This window comes from Poecilia reticulata, linkage group LG5 (genome assembly GCF_000633615.1).
Source record: "Poecilia reticulata strain Guanapo linkage group LG5, Guppy_female_1.0+MT, whole genome shotgun sequence".
NCBI classification, from domain to species: Eukaryota; Metazoa; Chordata; class Actinopteri; order Cyprinodontiformes; family Poeciliidae; genus Poecilia; species Poecilia reticulata.
Genome location: NC_024335.1, coordinates 7,781,141 through 7,803,278, shown reverse-complemented (window position 1 = coordinate 7,803,278; position 22,138 = coordinate 7,781,141). Strand labels below are relative to the sequence as shown.

The 22,138-nt window shown below is 37.9% G+C and overlaps 1 protein-coding gene across 2 annotated transcripts in view; it reads right to left on the bottom strand.

Moving 5' to 3' along the window:
- Nucleotides 1-21,664, bottom strand: part of col2a1b (collagen, type II, alpha 1b) — a 51,729-nt gene extending 30,065 nt beyond the window's left edge. Inside the window, exons 1-18 of one of the 2 annotated variants that reach the window (XM_008408500.1) lie at nucleotides 21,358-21,664; nucleotides 17,948-18,157; nucleotides 16,681-16,697; nucleotides 16,342-16,374; nucleotides 14,969-15,001; nucleotides 14,230-14,283; nucleotides 12,935-13,036; nucleotides 12,051-12,128; nucleotides 9,462-9,506; nucleotides 8,527-8,580; nucleotides 6,691-6,744; nucleotides 6,019-6,072; nucleotides 5,379-5,432; nucleotides 5,230-5,283; nucleotides 3,994-4,038; nucleotides 3,838-3,891; nucleotides 3,646-3,690; nucleotides 3,428-3,481 (exon numbers count right to left, since the gene is read on the bottom strand). In XM_008408500.1, coding sequence (XP_008406722.1) covers nucleotides 3,428-3,481; nucleotides 3,646-3,690; nucleotides 3,838-3,891; nucleotides 3,994-4,038; nucleotides 5,230-5,283; nucleotides 5,379-5,432; nucleotides 6,019-6,072; nucleotides 6,691-6,744; nucleotides 8,527-8,580; nucleotides 9,462-9,506; nucleotides 12,051-12,128; nucleotides 12,935-13,036; nucleotides 14,230-14,283; nucleotides 14,969-15,001; nucleotides 16,342-16,374; nucleotides 16,681-16,697; nucleotides 17,948-18,157; nucleotides 21,358-21,451 — 1,134 coding nt within the window. In that variant the 5' untranslated portion in view covers nucleotides 21,452-21,664. The remainder of the gene's footprint in view (nucleotides 1-3,427; nucleotides 3,482-3,645; nucleotides 3,691-3,837; nucleotides 3,892-3,993; nucleotides 4,039-5,229; nucleotides 5,284-5,378; nucleotides 5,433-6,018; nucleotides 6,073-6,690; nucleotides 6,745-8,526; nucleotides 8,581-9,461; nucleotides 9,507-12,050; nucleotides 12,129-12,934; nucleotides 13,037-14,229; nucleotides 14,284-14,968; nucleotides 15,002-16,341; nucleotides 16,375-16,680; nucleotides 16,698-17,947; nucleotides 18,158-21,357) is intronic. The other variant, XM_008408501.1, reaches the window with a different exon arrangement.
- Between the last annotated feature and the right edge of the window lie 474 nt (nucleotides 21,665-22,138).

Genomic DNA, 22,138 nt, shown 5'->3' with positions numbered 1-22,138 from the left:
TTAGATCTATAACAGCCAATATAAAATAAATAAACTGAAACTGACAAACTGCAAAAAATCTTCTTTTAAATGGTTAGGAAGTGAAATTAGAAATTCTAAATAAAATGTAAAATAAATAATAAAGCATGACGTCGCTCAAAGCACAAGGCTTACAATGAGACTGAATAGATCTGCCTTTATGGATTGTGCACATTGTTACTGATTTCTGATCTAGATATTTCTTCTACAGATGTTAAAATCGGAACAGTCTCTAGTACCCATCTAAGATTTATTCAGAATATTTGGCTAACCAAACAAAAACTAGCATGTTTTCACGTAGGGCATGGTTTGGATTACTTTTGTCCCTCAGTCCAATCCTTATTTGAGTATCTGAAACTGCTGTTTCACAAACAGATCTTATCTATAACGAGAAAAATATTTGCTAATGGTGCAGCAAGTGCTTTCTCTAGACCCACAAAGACAAAACTCATCAATCTCAGTCCTCTATTGTTCTTCTAAAATTGAATATCTGTTCCCTGTTAGCATATTCTCACCATCAAGGATTGTGTTAAACCATCTGTTGAAAGAGATCACAGCCCTCTCTCCAACACATCTCCGTAATCTCTTCATCCTCTTCATGTTTGCCCACACTTCCTCCAGACTAAATCTCTAAACTTTTTGAATCTAACTTTCCTCCATCTGTCCTCTTTAGTCTCTTATTTTTATTATTTAGCTCCTCAGTGTACTCCTCTCATATTCTCAACCCACTTCTTTCACTAATTAGCACGTTCCTATTTTCATTCTTAATCACAAGCATGTCAGTTTGAACCTATTGCTACTATTTATCCAATTAAAATAATTCCCTTTCTCCTTCCTTTGTGTCCAGTTTGCCATACAAGCCCTGTGAAATGATGAAATGCAATAGTTCCTTGGACAAACATTTTTCAGCAAACATGACAAAATCAACAGGATGTGATTACATTATGTTAAAAATAATGACACAAAAGTGAATCTGTGTTTCTATAAGATTGGATTTTCAATATTTGTTTAGAAATTGTGGAAGGAAACTGAATAAAAAATACTTCCATATACATTTCTGATCTATCCAAATCAAACAACTTTGCCTCAACCTCTGCTGTACTTGTCCAGTCATCTGGCACCTCTTCTTTTTTTGTAACTGCCTTACCATTCATCATTTTATTTTGTTGACAATTGTTGCCCATTGATGTGGAAAACATGGGATCTTTTGGGAATACATAACAAAATGAAGTCTTTAAAACTACAGAGAGAAAGATTTTTCATATGTGCAAAACGAACAGTTGCAAGGAGCTAATTCACGCTAATGTCAAACCAAACACAGCTCATAGAATTAGCAAAAAAAAAAGAGAAAAAAACTAAGAACATCTCACACTCTTCAGGTCTCAGTTAACAAGTCAAATATTAAGGTTTATGACAGTAAAATTACAAAAACTGAGGACATGTATGGTTTGTTTGGAGTGATTGCCAGGAGAAAGAATTTTCCATTATTGCAAACTTGTATCTGAATGAACTATGAAATGTTAGGTTGTAAGACCAAAGTATAGATGTTTGGCCAAAATGCACTTGCTGTGTATGAAGAAATTCTGCACAATCACCCAATGACTACTGTCAGGTATGGTGGTGGAGTGTTTATGATTTGGGATCATCCTTCAGCCACAGAGAGAGGAGGAGGAGTGGTAATTTAGTCAGATGACTAACTTTGCTGTTTACTAAATTATTCTGTAATCAAATGTGAAGCAAAGTGTCTAATAGCTTAAGCTTAACCCTAAGTCCTAAGCCGGACAGCAATCCAAAACATAGAAGGCAATTCCTAACATACTGGCCGAAAAAAAAATTTATATTAAGATTTGCAATGGCCTAGTCAAAGCTCAGACCTCAAATAGATTGAAATGCAGTGATACAACTTTTAGATGACTGTGCATAAACTAACGTCAGGTAACTTTATAAAAGCTGAAGTATCATGAGATGAGATTTCTCCACAGAAATGAAAGAAACTAACAAAGTCTAAAGATCCCAACTATTAAATCATGGGGTGTACTTAGTTTTTCACATGACTATGGATCAAAACATTAATATAAAAATCTCTGTGTCAGTTCAGTTTATTTAAAATAATATTTTAAAATATTATTAAACAAAACACCTAATATTTAGACTTTTCTAGGCCTCTCTGTAGTTTGTTCAACCAACCCAAGTAAATAATATATAGCAGATGTTTTGGTTCAGCACTGAAAAAACTTGGGCCTCTATTCCAAAGAGTTATTCTGGGAACTCTCTTTCTGTGGAGAAAGGGCCAACATTTTACTGCTGGTAAGCAGCCTCAGGGTGGTGAATGGAATTCCTTTAGTAGTAAAATTTAAATAATAGCAACAAATTTTTGCTGAGACATAAACACTTGTGTGCAAAATATTTAGATTGAACAGACAGGTTTCTTTTCACCTTGACAAAGTTATTTCTATTGTCTACATTTTTACAGACACCAAAATGAGGTTGAGAGCACTACACAAAATATTGTAATGCCATGTTTTCTTTAAACAAATAATAAAAATGTACATTAAGCTAAATAAAACTGTCACTTCTTTTCTTTTCAGGAGTTCAGTTTATTCAGCTGTGCTGCAGCCAACTTTTTTTCTATGCTGGAGTCAGTTCAAAGCTTTTCTCATAAGGTTCAAAGGAGCAAAGAAGAAACAGTAAGATGAGATTGTAATAAATAAATGCTAAAGAGAGAAAAAGCAGGTCTCAAAAAACACTCCTCAAGGAATCACAGAAGCACGAAATATGATATTTTTAACAGTTTTCCATCAGGGGACGTTAGACTAGTCACAAAAACTCACATAGAGTTTCTCACAATCCACTGCAAGCAAAATACATCATGTGTTTTTAAGTATTTTGTGTCATCAAAATGCATAACACAATAGAAAAAAAAAAAAAACACTTCTCTCCAGTCTTTGCTATGGCAAATTCAAGGGAAGCTGTTACATTTTGAAAAGAGATCCTCCATTTACAATTCCTAGAAGACTTTCCAAACAAAAGAGAGTTGAGTCTCTCTGCCATCATGTAAGAATAAATCATAGAGAGAAAAGACATAAAAATACAGTGTTGGGATCAAAAGATAAAGATGGAAACTAAAGAAAACATCTTCTTTATTTTACAGCCCAAATGGAGCAAAGCTCTTCTGTTTCAAAATCTCAATATATTCCCTCAGAAAATCTTCCTTAAAGTCAATACATGAATCTTTCAGAAAACGTGTTCTTTTTATTACAAATATGTTAATATGTTTCTTTCAGAAAACAATTAGCAGTAAATAATTTGAAAATACAGGAAAAAAAGAAACAACTAAACTAAACAACACTTTATTGAAAATAACTGTAAGAACTGAGTTGGTGCTGGATTTGGTCATTTTGTTGCCTACCTTTGTACCAGGAGATCCGGGGAAGCCTGGAGCTCCAGCTGGACCAACAGGGCCCTAAAACAAGAGGAAAGACAGGTGACACATGCAGCTGTTAGAGTTCAGGCTCTCAACTAGCAAAGTGAGGGTAAAAACACAAATTTCACACAGTAAACTGAACTTGTTACTTATTAAATACAAATATCTTAAGCTGGTTAAAATATATTTAAAATGATACTTACTGGAGGACCAGCAGGACCGGGCAAGCCATCGTTTCCACGTGCACCCTGAGCCCAGAACACACTAAGTTACAGCAAAGCTCCAGTGTATAATTTTCACTTCACCATTCTTAATTCATTGATCAAACAAAGGCAAAAAACAACGTGTTAAATCCAAATCCAGAGCCGGCTTTTAGTGAAGAAAGTTGCACCTACAGCAGCTCCAGTGGACCCGGGACGTCCTCTCTCCCCAGGCAAACCACGAGGTCCCTTTGCAAGAAAAAAAATTTAATAAGACACTATTCTTATTATCTGTGAATAAGTGTTTCTTTTTTTTTACGTGCTGCTTTTGTATGGCCAATGAACACACACCATGGGTCCGGGAGCGCCGCTCTCGCCAGGAGCACCAGCCTCACCCTAAAAAAAAGAAAGATTTAGTTCTTAATATGGCAAGACAATTTCACAAAACTCAATAAAATGTTGTTTTTTTTCTTCTAATTGTCATCTGTCATCTTAAGTTGGAAAAATTAGAAGTTTAATGTCTAAGCACTTTATAAAACACCTTAGTGTATGTTTACCCAGTAACTATGGTTCTCAAACTGTGGTTCAAGTGCAACATATGTGTAGGACATCAGCTATTTACAAGGTTAATATCATCTGAATTATCTATAATGTTAACATAAAACCAAACAGCTGAGTCATTAAAACACTTTCATCTTTGCATTTAAATATAAACCACTCAAAAAGGAAGCGAAGCTGAGAATATTTTGAGAACTGGCAGAAGCTGCAGGGGAACCGAGAAGGACCAGTGGTTGCTTATGCTGCACTCCATTTAGCAAGGATTTTAAGAAAGTGAGTCTGGAACAAAAAATGTTAAGCTCAACATAACAAGGTTCTGGCTAAAAAGTCAGAAAATCAGTGGGATTTTTCATTTTTTCTACTCCATCACCAGATTAACAACAACACATCCTAATAGCCATGTACATTTAGCTCAGGATATTAATAGCCTTAGTAGATGTGGATTCTAGATTATTTTAATTCAACAAATAACTTTCTTTCTAATAAGAAATTAGACAGTGATCTTTCAAATGGTTAGGAAACACAGTAAAATGAGTATAAATTTAAAAGAATTTAGTGATCAAAATAAATCTATCAGATTCAAATCAACACTTTGGCTCTGACTTGTACCTGACAGAGAACAGGAGTTTTGGGCTTAAATGACTGTTTTCACTCTAAGCATTAAACCAATAAAGGCACATGTTCACAAATACAGGTTTTATGGGAAAGATTTAATACCAACTAGATCTATACAAGCTTTCGCAGCAATATTGGATTTTGAATTGAAGTTGGTCAGAGACATATATCTTTTTCTGTTGTTATTCTAAAATCAGAATCTTGAAAGTCTTACTTTAAGAAATACATTTTGACATTTTTATCTGAAATATTCAGTGGAAAAGAATAAGAATTTCTTTTCTTTCTTTCCCAACAGTATGGTGATAGCTGGTAAACTCAGCGTTAGACCAACTGATGCAATAGCCAATGTAGCTTTCAAATGTTGTGTAACAAGTACAAGCTTGACAAAGATCCAACATGGAAACAAATTCCCACCTTCGAACCAACAGCACCAGTTTCTCCCTTTGTACCGTCAAGACCTGGATAACCCTGAGGAGGTGATAATGCAGAGAAGCTACAGTCAATAATCTGAGAATTATTAGCTCCATGTTTTGGGGAGAAAATCTTTAAGGTGACAAACTCACTCTGTGTCCCTTGATGCCTGGCAGACCAGGAGTTCCTGGGAAACCACGAGCTCCCTGTGCAACAAAAGGAAGTAGAACATTGGAGGAGGTCACTGCAGTGAAGGAAATGAAGGCAAAGTCCATGCTTTTTATTTTAAATTATTATTATGCTTTTAACAAAGCAGAAAATAGACAAAGAATGCTAACAAGTTACAATGGGTTCATCTTGTGCTTTGATACTAAATTGTTCTCAAACTAAAAACATGTACCCACCTTTTGACATAATTAATCTTATTTAAAGGCGGTTAGTTCACCTATGTGAGTGCTGAATCTTGTAATCAGTAAATAAGACAGGTGTTTTACAATTTACACCTAGATAGGCTGCAGGAAGTTCCTCAGTGTTGATATAGATCTGAATCAACAAACTTTTTTTATTCTGTAAAATTATGTATGCAAGTTGAATGTTGTTATTTAAAGTTCAAGTTACATTTGCTGTGACTGAGATTTAGCAGTAACAAAGTGCCAAAAAATGAAATATATCATTAACTCATTTTGTTTACCATTATCAATGCACATTGTATCATCTCCCAAGATAAAAATGTCTTTTATGAGCTTCCTGCATAGACATTTTTAGAAAAAGTAGCTGACTGGAAGGACTCACCTGAGGTCCAGTGGGTCCACGGTCACCTGATTTCCCTGGTTTACCTGGTTCACCCTAAAATAGAAACATATTAAGTAAATCACATGAACATGTATTTTTAGTCTTTCTGCATGCGTTTGTTTTGTTTTTGCAAGTGCTGACAGCAGTGCTATGAGTACTCCTAGTGGACAAAATGTGAAACGTGAAATGTCTACTGCCATCATGTGGACAAAGAGGGGTATTACAAAGAGCAGGCATTTGAACAAGTGAACCCACTGAAAAAACATATTCTTAAACAGGGAAGAAGAATTAAAATCAACTAWTYAGAAAGAAATATTGAATCACTCAACGCCACAAAGGTGACAGTTTTGTTTGTTTAAATAAATAAAGTGTCAAAGCAATAACAATTAAACAATGCAACTTAACTCTTATTTCTATCTCATTAAATTGGGAAACCCGTAGTTCACACATTTTGACACATTGCACAATTTGTCTTGCAAGAAAAATTAATTGTTTAAGATCTCATTATTATGACAATTTTACTGTAATTTACAAGTTCTTAATTAACCCATCAAAATAAATGTTAAATAGTTAATTAAATAGTTAAGATATAAAAAAAACTTTATTAAAATACAAATTATTACAATAATAATAATAATTATTATTATTTTTAAATAAATTAATTTCACTTACATCATCTCCGGGTTTTCCAGGAGGTCCGGAGGGGCCACGGGGACCCATGGGGCCCTGTTTGTGTAGGAGACACACACACACACACACACAAAAAAGGTGAGTCACAGTTCCCATTTATAGCCAGCAGGGGGCAACAAGCACACAGTTTATATTTTTAACTGATGAGTGACGACAATAGAGACTGCCTTTCTCTCTGTGATCAGGTCTGATAAAAACAGAAGAGCAACATTTAACTAAGACACAAGTAAACAATTTCACTTTAATTAAGTTCTGACCTTTATGGGTATTTACCTTATTAAATCACAATTAGTTTATAAAAATGAATTAACGCTTAAACTGATAAGTTTGCATTGCATAAGAAAATCCTTAGCAGTGACATTGTTCTAGCTTTTTTTCTGCATTTTACAATAAGAAATGGTTCAATTAACTGTTAAATTTAAACAATTAGCAAAAAATAAGAAATCGTAAAGATGTGGACAAAGTAACATAAACATACAAACTTTAGCTTGCCTTGTATTCAGTTTACCTTTCTTGTAATTTCAGTGAATTATAGGATGACTGAAACAATTACAGTCATTCTGTAATTGTATTGCTCTCATGTTCATCCATCCTTGCTGACATTTTTTACTTGTTATTTTTACCTCATTCTAGAGATCAAACCGTGTGTCAACGTTTGATCTCTACGTAGGGCACCCTATGTTAGTATTACAGATAAGTGATCGTAATCTTTTCAAGCTAATGAAGTGCAGTGCATTCAGAATTTTATATTCTGACAGGAAACACCAGGACAAACATTTCTGATTCGCTGAACTACACACTGTCAAAACTGTGACTTCTCCAATTATTTTCTGGAGCTGATTTTTGATTCTAATCACACTTAATGATGTGCTGGCACATTTAAAAAAAAAAAGTCATGGCTGTGTGATCTCCACATGAGCAGATTATCACAGCAGTGGGGAGACTTCATCCTGTCGACCTGCTGAGGGGAACAGGGAGGATGGGAAAAGATGGATAACATGAGTTTAGGAAGTCTTGAGGTAGTGATTGACTCCAGAAGAAAAGAAGAGAAAACAATAACATCTAAAAACTATATACTGGAGAAAAAACAAACTTGTTCGCTGTTAAAAGAAACCAAGACAGAAAGAAAAGAGACTGTCAAACTTTTCCCAGTGTGATGACATGTTTGTGTCACATAATCTGAGACCTAACGGATCACTGAAGATAATCTGAGGCATCAAAATGTAGCAACTAGATGGGCACAAAAAATTGGATAGGAGTTGTCAAGAAATGGAGCACAGACAGGAAACTGCACTGCTTTCCATTAGCTTTGGGAGTCTGAACACAGATCTGTTTCAGTTGAACTAAAAAATAAATAAATAAACAAACTGTCGTATCTCCTGTTTGTTGTGTTGCTGATTATTTTCTCCATTGTATTTCACACTCACAAACAGAGACTGTGACATAAGCGTGCTGTAAGTTTAATAAAAAGCTATGGTTTTTTGCTCCGACCTTGACTTTGTTTTATGTGGGCAACAGTCAGATGAACTGCACCTCCCAAACACAAATGCTGACTTTAGAGGCTTATTACATTTTTTTTTTTTTTTTACATTTGGAACAACAAGGAGCCTCAGAATAACTTATTTAATTCAGATCAATTTCTTAAGAGATGTGAAAGCCATGAACAAAAAATAGAAAAAAAAAAAAACAAAACTAAAACAATCTGCCTAAAAAAGCGGTAAATAATCAGACAGAAGGTTATAACAGAGGCTAATATTAAAGTATCAAATCCTACAGAGCTTTTCCAAGAGAAGGGACATTTCAGAGCAGGGTACTTACAGATTGTCCAGGCTCTCCAGCTTCTCCTGGGCTGCCTTGGAAACCTTGTGGGCCCTGAGAAGATGAGGGAGGCGAAAGGTGATTGGATGAGAGCAAGATCTGTTTCACTCACAAACACAACTGCTGTTCATTGTTGATTCTTTAAAAAGCAACAATATGACAAAAATGATTCAAAAACTATTCAAAGGTTGCTGGGCTTCTGAAAATTGAGGTATCACTTTTTTTTTTCTTCCATTTTTCGCAGATTTTTATGACAAAAAGCATAAAATGTTTTAAACAGATATAAATAACAATAACTAAATCGTTTTTAAATAAGGAGCTGTTGTCAGTGAAAAAAAGAAGTCATGCCTCCTTTCATAAGACTCTACCATGCATGTGCATCATATGTTAAGTTGACAAACGTCTCTGAATCTGAGCCCATCACTGTAATTAAACCAAAGGACCGAGGTGGGGCAGGTGGCACTGTCTGCAGGCTGGCAGGAAGGACTGAAAGCGCTAAAGTGTGGTTGTAGTGGAAAGAGGAAGGGCGTGTTTGTGTGCATGTGTGTGTCTAGAGGGTGGGGGCTTGTAAGCCCACTGGGCAGTATGAAAGGTAAATTGTCAGGTGTTCAGCAATCTGTCTGGGATGTGGCACAGGAAAAAGCCCCGCAGGCTGCAGCTGGGAGACGAAAGTCTTCTAAGGTGCCGGGAAAAAAAGCCCACAGTCTCATTTAAAAGATGTCTGCCAGCTTGTGATATGCTGTCCTCCCTGGAGTCTGAAAACTCTGTGGTATTATGAAGGTCAGTGCAGCTGTCTGAGGTGGATCATAAAGAGCGCATGCAATGCAGCATGCACTTTTACAAATATAAGACCGAAGCATGAGTACACTGCGTTAACCAGCATCTACGGCCCCTCCCAGCTTGGGTGGTGTGTTCAGAGTAAAGCAGGTACTTACAGGTGATCCTGAGGGCCCAGGTGGTCCTCTGGGTCCCATGGGGCCCTGAGGGACAGAGAGGAAACAGGTACGACATAAAAACATTATTTTCACTGGAAAACAATTAGATTTATTCTCATGTCTCTGTTTGAATATGTTGGAGGAAAATATAACCAACATATCCACTTGAATCACTCGCAGCTTTAGATGCTCATCACCTGCTTTGCCCCAAAGCTACATAATGCTCAACAGCTCTACCTGTCAAATCCATAAATCATTAGAAATTCCTCAGTGGCATTAAGACCTTCTCTTCGCTCCAATCCTTCTTTTTTAGTTTTTAAGCTCATACCCAGATCCCTTTTTAGCTGTGTTGTTACTGGAAGTGAGTTTCTATATGTTTAAAGCCCATTAGATGTGCTTCTGCTATTCCAAAAGAGGAAAAAAACAAACCATCCCACCACATTTGTCTGATTTAAAGAGAATTTGGGTTAAAATCTTAGGGTTAAGGTATCCAGCGGAAGCTCAGCTTGGTCAGACTGAAGCTTAATCTGCTCAGTGAGAATTTCTGCCTGGATTCACACGCCAAAATAATTTTTACGTTAACTTCATGCATCACTGGTCAGCAATTATACTCCGAGGGGGTGATGTGTGACGTTCCTAATTGCTTTTCTGTCTGATAAACAAAAGAGAAATCCATAATGAAAGAAGTGGGAGACAGCAGCAACTTTGTGCTAAAATAGTTCCCACTATGATGTTAATTATAAAAATAACAACCTCGCCCCCCCAACTCCTACTTCTGACAGTCATTCTCCTTCGTGACAGCATGTCCCCCTTCATTAGTGCTGTACTTATGCTTCCTCAATCATAAATGTTGGAACCTGGCCAAAGTAAATGTCACAGAACTGTACAGTGGTCCTTGGACGTGAATGAAAGTCACCTTTCAGTGGGAATGGGAAGCCCAAACCGGAGTGAGCAGAAGCTTATCAATGGGGCTTTTTATGCTCAGGATGTCTGAATATGTGTTTAAGTGTGTCTGCATTTCAGTAAAAATGCTACTAGAGTGTTTGGCATGTATATATGCAGGATTGATGTTGAAGTAAATGATTAAGGGCTCCATAAAGCATCAGTCCAGGTCAGCTGACCTCCCTCCAGGGAGCTGAAAAACTGCCAACGCAAATGTGAGCCGGCTTCACAAGGACAGAGCATAGTGGAGATCTGTCAGACAGGCATGTGGTGAGAGCATCAGGACGAGCAAAGTGAAAAGTGGGGATATGATCCACTCCAGTCACTCCCACCCTCCCTCTTTCTCTCCCTCCTGCCACAGACCCCAGCTGGGCTGAAACTCTGCCGAGCTGGATCCTTAAATAGCTCCCAGAGCGCTCCTCCTCGCTCTTTGTGAGTTTGAAATATAATGATGATCAATAGCTGCTTCAGTAATCACCCATCCTTTACTCCTTCTGAAAGTCTAATTTTTCAGCAGGAATTGGGATTTTGTGTTGTTTGTTCAACGCCAGTAGATAAATGTGTCACTTTTACTTCTTAATCTAATACCCAAATTATTTCATAATGACAGTATTGGTTTTCCTGCTCTTTACTGAATTTCAGTCTGACATGGATAATGATAGAGATGCATTGGAGTCCAAGATGTCATTTCTCATCAAAGGAATCCTAAGGTGAAAATGTTTTAAGAATGATAGAAAACTATTTGCTTAGGTTTCCCTGTTTTTACTTGTCATGGTTGCATATTGCATTGAATTCAGAGTATTTTACATAGTAATAGGAAGATACTCAGACACCTGCAAAGCTAGTAAAGTCTTACAACAACTAACTAAATCACAACAACATGATTTGCTCATTCCCCAAAATGACTTGTAAGCATAATTTTCATAATGTGTTGACTGAAGTGGTAGAAATGGTTGCTTTAAAAGCTGCTTGAAGTTATTCTTCTTTTGTCAACCATGGTTGTTTCCAAAAATAAAATATGTCTGTCATTATTTTTTACATAAAAATGACTTCTCAGGAAAAGGTATGCTGGTGAAAGGGTGCCAAAAAAGTCCAAAAAGAGCCAGAAGGGCTTCTTATGGAGGATTCAACTAATCACTCAGACTGATGCTAATACTGAGCTAAATCACAAATGGCAACAGCCAGATATGGATGTGTCTGCTCACACAGAGAGGTGAAGATGTTTTTATGTTGACTAGACATTTTGCAGAAGGTCCCTGGACAGGACTATACATGACTAGGTTACAGGTAACCCCTAAAGTAAAAGTGACTCACTGATCAAAACATTGACATTTTGGGATCATAGTCAGGAAAGTACCCAAATCTTACTCCAATGGTGAACCTATTGACACATTACACAAACATGATGTGTTTCTCAACAAAGTCTTTAACATGTATGACTCGTTTGCTATTCAACTTCAGCTTACAATACACAAACCAAAACAATAAATAATGTTTTTCTACAATAGTTTGAACTAAACTTTGCACCCTAATATGGAGAAGATTCTTGTACCAAGGTTTGAATGAGACTTAGAATATTTCCCTGGATTTGTTTTCGCATCACATGGCAGAGGTCACATGGCCGTCTCGGTGTGGCCTCTTTCTCACCATTGGTCCTTGCATCACACCCATCTGTGCGCCTCCGGCCTTCTCATCAAAACCGCTGGTCATCTGAGCAGCAAAGTTCTGGAGCGGGAAAAAAAAAAAAAAAACAGACCACAAATGAAAAATCTGTCAATAAAATATTATTTCCCAGGACTTTTCATGCAAAACAGCAAAGCAGAGTGCTTCACAGATTATAAAAAAAGACACCTCAATCTATCTGTCTGTTGGTCTGGAAATAGCTTAAAATGTGTTTCCAGGGTTTAGGAGTGAACATAAAAACTAAGCAGTTGCAATAAGGCAGATGAAAGGATTGTTATTATACATTCATAACGGTTAATGACCCACCTAACTTAAAGGTAAGCTTTAACTTTTTCTAAATCTAATTATCTTTGTTGGCACAATCTGTTTCTTTACTGAACTAAAACTTTTTGCATCATTTTGGCCACAGTGGGAATCAGCTTCTAAGAGATAGCGAGCTTCTGGGTATCATGTGAATCACGATGCAGACAAAGGAGAGACAGAGGGCATGTGAACCTTTTTCACAAAGTCTCTTCTCACCCCTCTACTGAAAAAGCTCCTTGCATTCCCCTCCTTAGGTCTATCTCAGCACATCACCCCCACCCCCTTTAGCCTCCCCTCTGTCCTTTCTCCTTTCTCCTGCAAAGAATGAGAGGCATTCTGTCCATTCTCTCTCAGCATCCATGCCGTTGTATCTCTGCCCCCTCCCATCTCCTGCAGTTTCACACATCTTTTGTCCTTTTTGGACTATTTTCTGCTGTTCTTTACCCCCTTCTCCTCCTAATTCTAGCCAGTCGCATCTACTCTACTCTCAGGCTTGAATATGCGTTGAGCTCCTTTATGTTGTAGCCAAAACATGAGATACTTACTCCACCAAGTCCAGGGGGTCCATTAGGTCCTGGAGGCCCAGGGGGTCCAGGGTTTCCAGGGGTGCCAGGTTCACCATCTCTGCCACGAGGACCGGGGCTCCCCTGAAGAAGGCAGAAAGAGTTAAAATAAACCTAAAAAATACTTGGAAAAGAACAAGATATAGTCAAATGTGTTCATAAAACCATTTTCTAATAAAAATTTAACTGGAAGTTTGTCAAAAAATATAAGCTTTAAGAATAAATTAAATGATTAAAAATGCAAATAATAGGAATAAGAAGAAATGTTTGCATAAAGAAAGTTTTATTTGGTTAGTTAGCAAACATCCATATTCTCATATTCTCATATTTATGGTATTATGGATATACATTATAATATTGTCTTTATCTTCTTATGCAGGGGAAAAGGGTCTAAAACAACAGTTCTTATGATCAAAGAGTCATTCATTTTTAAGTTTCTGTGCAAATCTCTGAGCTCAGGAGCAATTCATATTTTCATAGCCACTGGCCGAACACCAGGGACAGTATTAGTTAGCTACTGGTGACAGAAGCCCACAGCTCAGCTTATCATGAAATAATCTGACTTGCCAGAGGAATACCGAGTGAAATATGCCATTCAGACTCAACAAAACAAAACATTTCTGGTTTAGACATCCATTTAAAGCACTTTCATTACAGGTTGTGTTGCATGCTTGTGATTTCTCAGGCCGGCCCTGCATACCTCTGTGCATGTAGTGACAAATCACCTAGCAAGCTAATCCAAAACAAAAAAAATGTACTGAATATCTAAAATGGCTGCAGACCTTCTCGCTCGCCAAAAATAAATCCAGCTCATGTTTAAATCTGCATAAACAAGATAACTACATGGCATAAACTACTCGCCTGCAGCCTACTATCACATCCGCCTTGTTACATTAACGAGGCGATCAAAGCAGATGCAGATTTCCCACACCAAGCGACTGGGAGGCCTCCGAGAGAAGCCGACGTTTACATTATGAGTCTCCCAACAGTCTTGCATCTGTTAAACAACCCAGACCACACGGCCTAATGGAAACGACACATGACTAGTTAGAGTGTGGTGCTCAGTGAAAGGCTACTATTATCTGCAAGCTATAACACACACACACACTCACGCACGCGCACACACCCACACCCACACACGCACACACACCCTCCAGGAGCCACAGCTATCAAATTCAATCAGGCATATTGTACTCATTAACAGAGCAAGGAAGGAGTATAGTTTTTTTTGTTAAGCTTCTGGGAGATTTTCTTATTTTAATGTATATGAAACCAACCTTCTCTCCTTTGTCTCCTCTTGATCCTCGGGGTCCTTGCTCTCCTGGTGGGCCCTGGATGAACAGGATGGAAGTAAATGAGGTTAGGATTTATTTCCATACAGGTGTAAGAAGCAACTGCTGAATTTAAACTCTGATGATGAGATGAAACTTGAATTAAATTGTTATTTCACTCTCAGGGTTGCCAGATGTTTTTCATTTTGAAATTCAAAACTTTTCAATATTTTGGTCAATTTTCCACCAATTTTGACAGACGATTATAAAAACAAATTTTTTATATTCACTCCAAATATTTCTACAGTGGTCAAGCTTTAAATGCTTAAACCTAAAACCCAAATGCGTCAGGTAAGAAAGTAAATGAGATTGGAAAAAATACTTTTCTGTTTTTTCCCAATGAGTTTCTTGTTCTGAAACTCCCAGAGTTCACCTGGAGTGACATCTGTCCATGACACATCTGCAGGTGCGTTCATGCACTTACAGATAGAAAAGGACATACAAAAAAAGTAGATTTATTGGGAACATTCTGTTTTAAGTGGGTGCAAGATATTTAAATCAACTCATTTCCGGAATTTCAGATATTTAATTAGGAGTGAATACAGCCATGCTGATCTAGACTTTGATAAATTGCTAAAACAAATGCTATCTATTTCTAGACTCTACAGGACTGAATCAAAAAGCCTGTTAGTTTAAGCAATTAAAAAGGAAAAGGAAAACTTTAAAATGGAGGAAACATATATACCATGGGGCCGGATGGTCCTCTTGGTCCTACAACCTATGTTGGAAAAAAAAATCATTAAACAAATATATATTTCATATAAAACTGGTTCTGCAGAAGCTTTGCATTTACCGGATGTATTCTCTTTCAAGAGGAAAGCAAAAACATTATCTTTCCCCAATCAAAAGTAGACTAACTAATTGCTTATTTCTTCAGGCAACGCGTAAGGAGAAACATACAGTAAACAATGGCCTTTTATTTCCTGCTATGAACTGAGGCGCAAAACACTTCCAGGTGCAGCAGCAGCATTGAGGAGTTTACTCTCTCATCTGGTAGGAACTTGAATGTACAGAGGCAGTGTTGGACTTGAATACACAAGCAATCCTCTTAATCTTTTTTTTTTTCTTTTTTTACAACCTGCTTTACAACTTACTGTTAAATTACTACCACGGTTTTTAAAGTCACACCCAGAAAGCTAATTTAAAGCTTGAAGTTAATTTAAGGGTAGTTGGGCATTTGCATTTCATTCTAATACGTTTCCAGCGGTTGGTTTTACACCCATTTCCTTTAGGATTAAACCCGAGGAAGATAAACATACTAATCTCAATAAAAGGACCAGCGTAGGCTTTTCCTGACTACTACTGGTTTCATGTTCTTTGAGGTTTGACATGTGTTTTGTTGTTTTGTTGTTTTGCACACACTGTTTATATATGTGTTATCTTCAGTTGTTATAAAAACATATCAAATATGACTTTAAAAAATGTGACTTTATAATTTAACACCTGGTAATTGGGCCTCTGTCTCTTTAAAAACTCCTGCTCTTTCTGAAACTCCGCCTACAGGATGTCATTATAACATCCCTCCTCTATTAACCATTCAAGGTTTTTACCAGCGTTGCACTGAGAAGTAGCTCGTATAATGATTTCAGCTGATGTGCAGTTCCACCCAGGAGTTTACTGATTACTGCTGGCTAGTCTGAAGGAGCTGAGTGGAGGAGCAGTGGGGGAGGGGTGCTCTGTGAGGCTTGTTTGGGAGCTTGGAAACTGCAGCTCCAAAGAGGAGCTGCGTCTCAAATGCGGTGCTCAGTCCACCCTGGCGTTTTACACAGCTCAATGGTTGCCACGGGAGATTAAAGGATTTCTCAAACATGCATGAAAGAATTAAGGCAACACTCCAGGTACTTTTTTGGATTAAGGAACAACATTATAGCATGATGTAAAGCTCAAAAACATAGATTTTACTTGATACCACCCCTTTAAACAAATGCAGTATATTCACATATACTATATGTATCTTTATTGCTAGACTACCAGTGCTTTATGTAAGAACTGCATCTTCTGAAGTCAGCTTTTCCAAATCAAAAGCTAAAATTGTAATACTGTGCGATATCAACTTACATCTGTAATGTCTCCGGGTTCACCCTTCTGACCCTGATGAAAGAAAAGTGTAGCAGAAACACAATGATTAATGTGGCTTAAATACTATGTGTGACCACATTTTGAAGAAAAGTCTGTAAGAGTGTTAAATAAGACCCATGTTTGCTGTTGAGTATATAAGTGTGGCACAGTGTGTACAGGAAATGCCTATTACTCATCTGGCAACACTCATTTACATCAAACACATATCTAAATCCTTAAACGACTAGTTCTTCCTGCCTATCAATCAGGGAAAAACAGAGGCTTGACTTCACAGACACAGACAGTCATGATCAGAAACACAGTTATTTTGTGTCTCACCTTGGCTCCTGGTCCTCCTGTTAGGTGTTCACCCAAGTTTGAGATGGAATAGATCACAGTTAGTGAACAGATCGCAACATCAACCCATAAGATCAGAACAGCATTCCACAGCAGAATAAAGGAGTACATGGATCAAACACAGAAACTATTCCAAAGACCACCACCAAATCATAGTGTTTACACAAAAAAGCCCATTAGGAGAGAACAAGTGTTGGTTGTCTCACCATCTCACAAAAGCCTAAAGTTAAAGCAAAACAGGTGCATTTAATGGAAGCAGCAGAATCCAAAAAAGCTTCTGCAGAGCACATGTTTCAACAAGAAGGGCTTAAATTTGTAGCATTTTAAGTAAGGATTTTAGTACTTTACTACTAATCTTTTGCAACAAGTTAGTTACAGCTCTAATTGTGCTTAGTGATGGTAAGTAACTGGTTTTAAATAAGACTGGTTATGTTTTTATATTCAGTAAAATTATTTTTGACCAAATTTTAGGTGTGATCAAGATCAAGTCCAGTTGTGCAACCTTTGACTCCTTTTAGTAGAAATTATGAAGGCTACAAATAATCATTCAATTTCGGAAACCAGCCTTATTTCTATTTATGCTGATGATGAATTATTTTTGTTACATACTTCTTAAAAAGCAACTATTTTTGCCTTTAAACGTGTAATGTTTTTCTAGCGTTTAAACCCACAAGCATGCATTGCAAACAGTGACACCTCTGGTTTCACTGATGCTCCTCAGCCGATTTTATTTACATTTCCAAAGCTGGCCATTGGTGTTGGGACACTGAGGCCTTTGTTTATCAGGAAGCCATGGCACTTTGGAGGCGAGCGGCCTGAATGGCCTCCTTCATATACTCTGTACTCTCAGTGGAGAGTCGGGCTATTTTCTTGCCATCAGATCTGCAGAAATCCACAGAGAGGATATAGAGCAGAAATGTGAGGCCGTGGCTGCTTCACTGAGGTATTTCCTTAATCACTACCACATGTTTTCATGATACTCAGGGAAGGAGCGTATTTAAACAAGACGAGGCCAAGGTGCACCAGCTATGGAAAAACAACGGCCAGATTAAGCTTTTCACTGAAACCCTGACTAGGTGTCACTGCTTTTTCTCATCGTCTGTTTGCTTTGGGGGACAGAAAAGTGCATTCAAATTTACTACAACACCAAATATTCCAGGTGTTCTTTTATTCTCATCCCTCCAAAACAAACAGCATGATCCCACACAGTAATTTATTTATGAGAGACGTAAGATAAATAAATTACAACCAAAAGGTGGCGGCTGGTCAGCAGGGCAGATGGGGCAACACTCTCCAAATGGGATTTCAGGTTTGGGGCAGTCTCTTAGCTCCTCGCAGACAATGTCATCACACAGAACCGTTCCCGTGTCACACACACAGATGCGACAAGGCTCTGGTTTCCATATGTCCTTGTCGTTATAAAGCTGTCCTTCGTGTCTACAGGCAGAAGCATCCTCCTCTGTGTTTGAGATCCCAGACAAGGGGCACAAAGAGGAGGGTGCAGGTAGGAGGGAAGAAGGAGATTAACCCAAATAACAGCTGGCATTAAGTGAAAAATCACATAATATAATGTTCCTCTCTACAATCACTCCTCTACAGTGATAATCAAATACCTTTAGGAGGTAGTTCAATGCAAAAATACCTTGTATTATTTATTTAAACACGTAATTTACTGAAGTGGTATTTGTTAAATTTCTCTCATTAACACTGAATCAGCAAACATACCCTGAAATATGTGCATGTTAGCCATCAGAGAACCATGTTACTAATATTGACTCATTTTCATCAAGAAAATTTTAATACAGCATTAATATAAAGACTTGAACTCTCAGCTGATGAGTCGTCAAATCTCCAAAATTGCAATTGATTGTTTTGTATTCTAGTTTATATAGTGCAATTTGAGATTTAAAGTCAACATGAGGTATAAATCACATATTATAACATGCTTAATGAAGAACAGCATACTTGGTGTTTCACAAAAAGAAGCAAATATTCAATGATTATTAGCAGCACGCCTAAATGGTCAAATTATCAAAATGTGGCATATTTCTAGATTCTCTTTTCTGTTGTCTAAAAGCTCCATCCATCCATAATTAACTTATATTTAAACCTTAAGAACGTGCCAATATGGGCTAAGAACTCCGGAAGTTGAGCCTATGAAAGTATGGAGAAAAATTTAGTAAGGACTTTTTTTTTTACATTTACCCTGTATTAAGACATAAATTAATTAATCTCAGTCTCTAACTTGATCAATAACTTTGACGAATGGCTGTTCCATCTCCAATCTTGCATAACTGAGAAATCCCTTTTTCCCAATTCTTTGTTGGGTCATTAAGGGGATGTGTGCAACCTTTACAGTAGCCACAGGGTGGCGGTGTAAAACCACAGACTTCAATTTAACCTGAGCAATAGTTGCAGGAAACCTCCAATAAATAAAGTGAGTAGCACCAGTAGCTGAAGGCTTAACAAGCTAAAAATAGAGCTGGTCTACATTGTGGGAAACACCCACATTAACTGCATAAGAGAACGACTTTGATACAGGAAAAGAAAAGGTTTGCTTTTAGACCACAACCTGCCAAGGAGAACACAGGGGAATATGATGAATGTTTTAACAAGCAGTTACTGCACATGATACAAATCTGATCAAGTAAAGTAAACCTGACAACAGACAGGACAGGCACATTTTCCAAACTGGTAGAGACTGGCAGGAACACCTGCTGAGAGAAATGAACTGACTGGAGTCAATGAACCTGTGCAGACGGGTTAGAGGCGACAGATGCAGCAAAAGGTAGGCCTAAAGGTATGAACTGGTAAGAGAGGATAAGAGGTGAAGGGACAAGTACAGTAGCTGTATTTACCTTTTAGCAATGCTTAAGTCTGCCTAACCTAACAGACCACAGCAGCAATGAATGGGGTCTTTCTGGAAAGGGGACCCAGTGGACAATTGACCAACTATTGGCTTGTATAAACATGGGGAGCATTTCAACCCCCATACGGAGGCCGTGGCTGCGTCAGATGCCAGTTCAAACACATTAGAGGGAGGAAAAATGGTGGCTTTCATGTGCATTCCTTGAGGTTTTGATGTTTAACTGTACAGGGCCAGATACTATCGAAGCCTGCACCTGCCCTTCCATTGGCTCACATATGAATGATTATCCTGATATGGGATGCATTAATACCAGGCCTCCACTTGAAAGCTGAAATTTAACAGGTTTCTTATTGAGGAATATAAATAGAAAGGAATTGACTCCTGAGGGTAACTTTCATGGGACTAAAATGAACACTTGAAAAAGAAATCCTGGAGTTTCCTAGGGTCATAAAAGTTTAATCTTTTTAAAAAGTTTAATGTAACTTTTTTGACTTTTGTGCATCTTGACATTCATGACTGAAACGTCAAAATATGACCTCTTTACTATTTCTGCTAGAAAGATTTCTCCTCCAGCTAGAGAAGAAGGCTTGCATTATATCAAGACTCTTATTTCCCTGAGAGGGTAATTTGACACTTCAAATGACTTTGGCACAGCTACTTTCCTTCTTTTCTCCCCTTTCCTCTGAGAAAATACACCTTTTATTTGCTTTAAAGGTTCAGACCTTTTTTTCTACTTGTGCAGAAAAAAATAATTTACTTCTCAGAATTCAGGCCTGGTGTGCCAGTCTTATATTTTTTTCCAGTCAGTGCTATTCCCTTCTGGCTCAATCTCTCTGTCTCTCTCTGTCTCTCTCTTTCTCTCTGTCTCTCTCTCTCTCTCTCTCTCTCTCTCTCTCTCTCTCTCTCTGTCACAGCTTAATCTTTCAAATGGAAGAACTAAAATCTCATAAAATGGTATTCCTGCCCTGTTGTGGCCTCTAACATCTCTTGTGAGTGCTAAAACTAAACAACGATGCAGGTAAATTCCACTTCACCTTTACCTAAATTGGTAAATATTAGAAATTATTTTATAATGGAAAATTATATTGCTCTAATTTCAGAAAGGACAACATCAAGTTCACAATTCTATAAGTCTTTTTAAGAGTATTTTTAGTGACAGTATCACCTTTTTGCCTCAGCATGCCAGGATTCGCCTGGATGCCCTCTGACAGCGATGGAATGTGAACACATTTTACCAAAGGCCCTTGAGCCTGACCACTTTTCAGTTTTTTCTTCTGCCTCCCTCCCCCTCTTTATTAAGTGAATCTGCAGTTTTAAAGGATAGTCTGTCAAGGCCCCTCAAGCACCCGCAGGTGTCAGGCAGTTCAACTTCCAGAAAGAACTGCCAGGGTGATAGGAAAAAGCTGCAGGGTTACAGGGAAGTCCAATGTGTCACTCATATTTATTAGTCTGTCTTAAAACTAAAGGCAACTAATGCAACTTTTATCAGATAGAATAAAAGGTGTGAACTTAGAAATAGCATCCAAAGAGGCAAGATTACACTCCAGTTGCAAAGATCTCCATCAGCCTTTTGAGCAAGCACCTGTGGATTTTATAGGCAGACAATTTTCTGTATCATCTTTGCACTTTGAACCCTACAACATTTTGCGCAATAAAAATGTGATATTTCCCTTGCGTGAAGGTGCAATGACCACATCAAGTCACCACAAAAGCAAATTATTTCATAATCTTGCATCAAAGAAAAACTTCACTTGAACATTACGACAAAGTTATACATTTTAGTCACTTACGGTCATCTTCCAGTTGACATCTCACAACGGCTAATAGACAAACTTGGGATGCTATAAGAAGCAGTACAGTCCTGGAATCCATAAAGCTCAACATGTCTAAATATTAGACATGCAGCGGGGAGAGAGAAGGGTGCCAAGGCTTCTCTCAGTAATTTTTAGTGTTTTATGTCCCAGTTACAAAAAACGGACCATTCGACTTTTACCCTTCCCGGATGATAATCGATGAGGGGGGAATCCAGCGGCAGGACCCGGACCTGCAGCACAAACTCAGCACCGACCGCTTCAGGCCAGACGCTGTAGTTTTATGTCCCCGTTGTCTTCAATGAATCTTCGTATATTCCAAAATACCAGCCCGGCCCCCTTTAACCCCCAGTCAGGCTGAAATTTGACTCCCCCTTATTTCTCCCTCCCATCGGTCTCCCAGGTTCCATTATCCCACTTACAGACCACTCCTTTCCTCACGTGTGGACAGGAGCCCGAAAAAGACGCAAACTTTCTTTTTTTAAACTCTTTTCCTGTTTGCTTCTCACCTTCACCTTACTCATCGGGAGAATGCCAGCGTAGTTCGGTTGTTGCAAATTGCGGCACTTCTTTGACATTTAGTGATACAGGTGCGGCACCTGAGGTGCCTAACCTGCAACTAAAGTTTTGCACATTAAGTCTACCGTAAACGTATCACAGTCTTTTGCGCATGAAAATACCATTATGTTGTAATGGTAGCGCTCAAACTCAAAACCCCAATTTTTCTCTCTAAAAACTAAAAATAAATTATAATAGATAA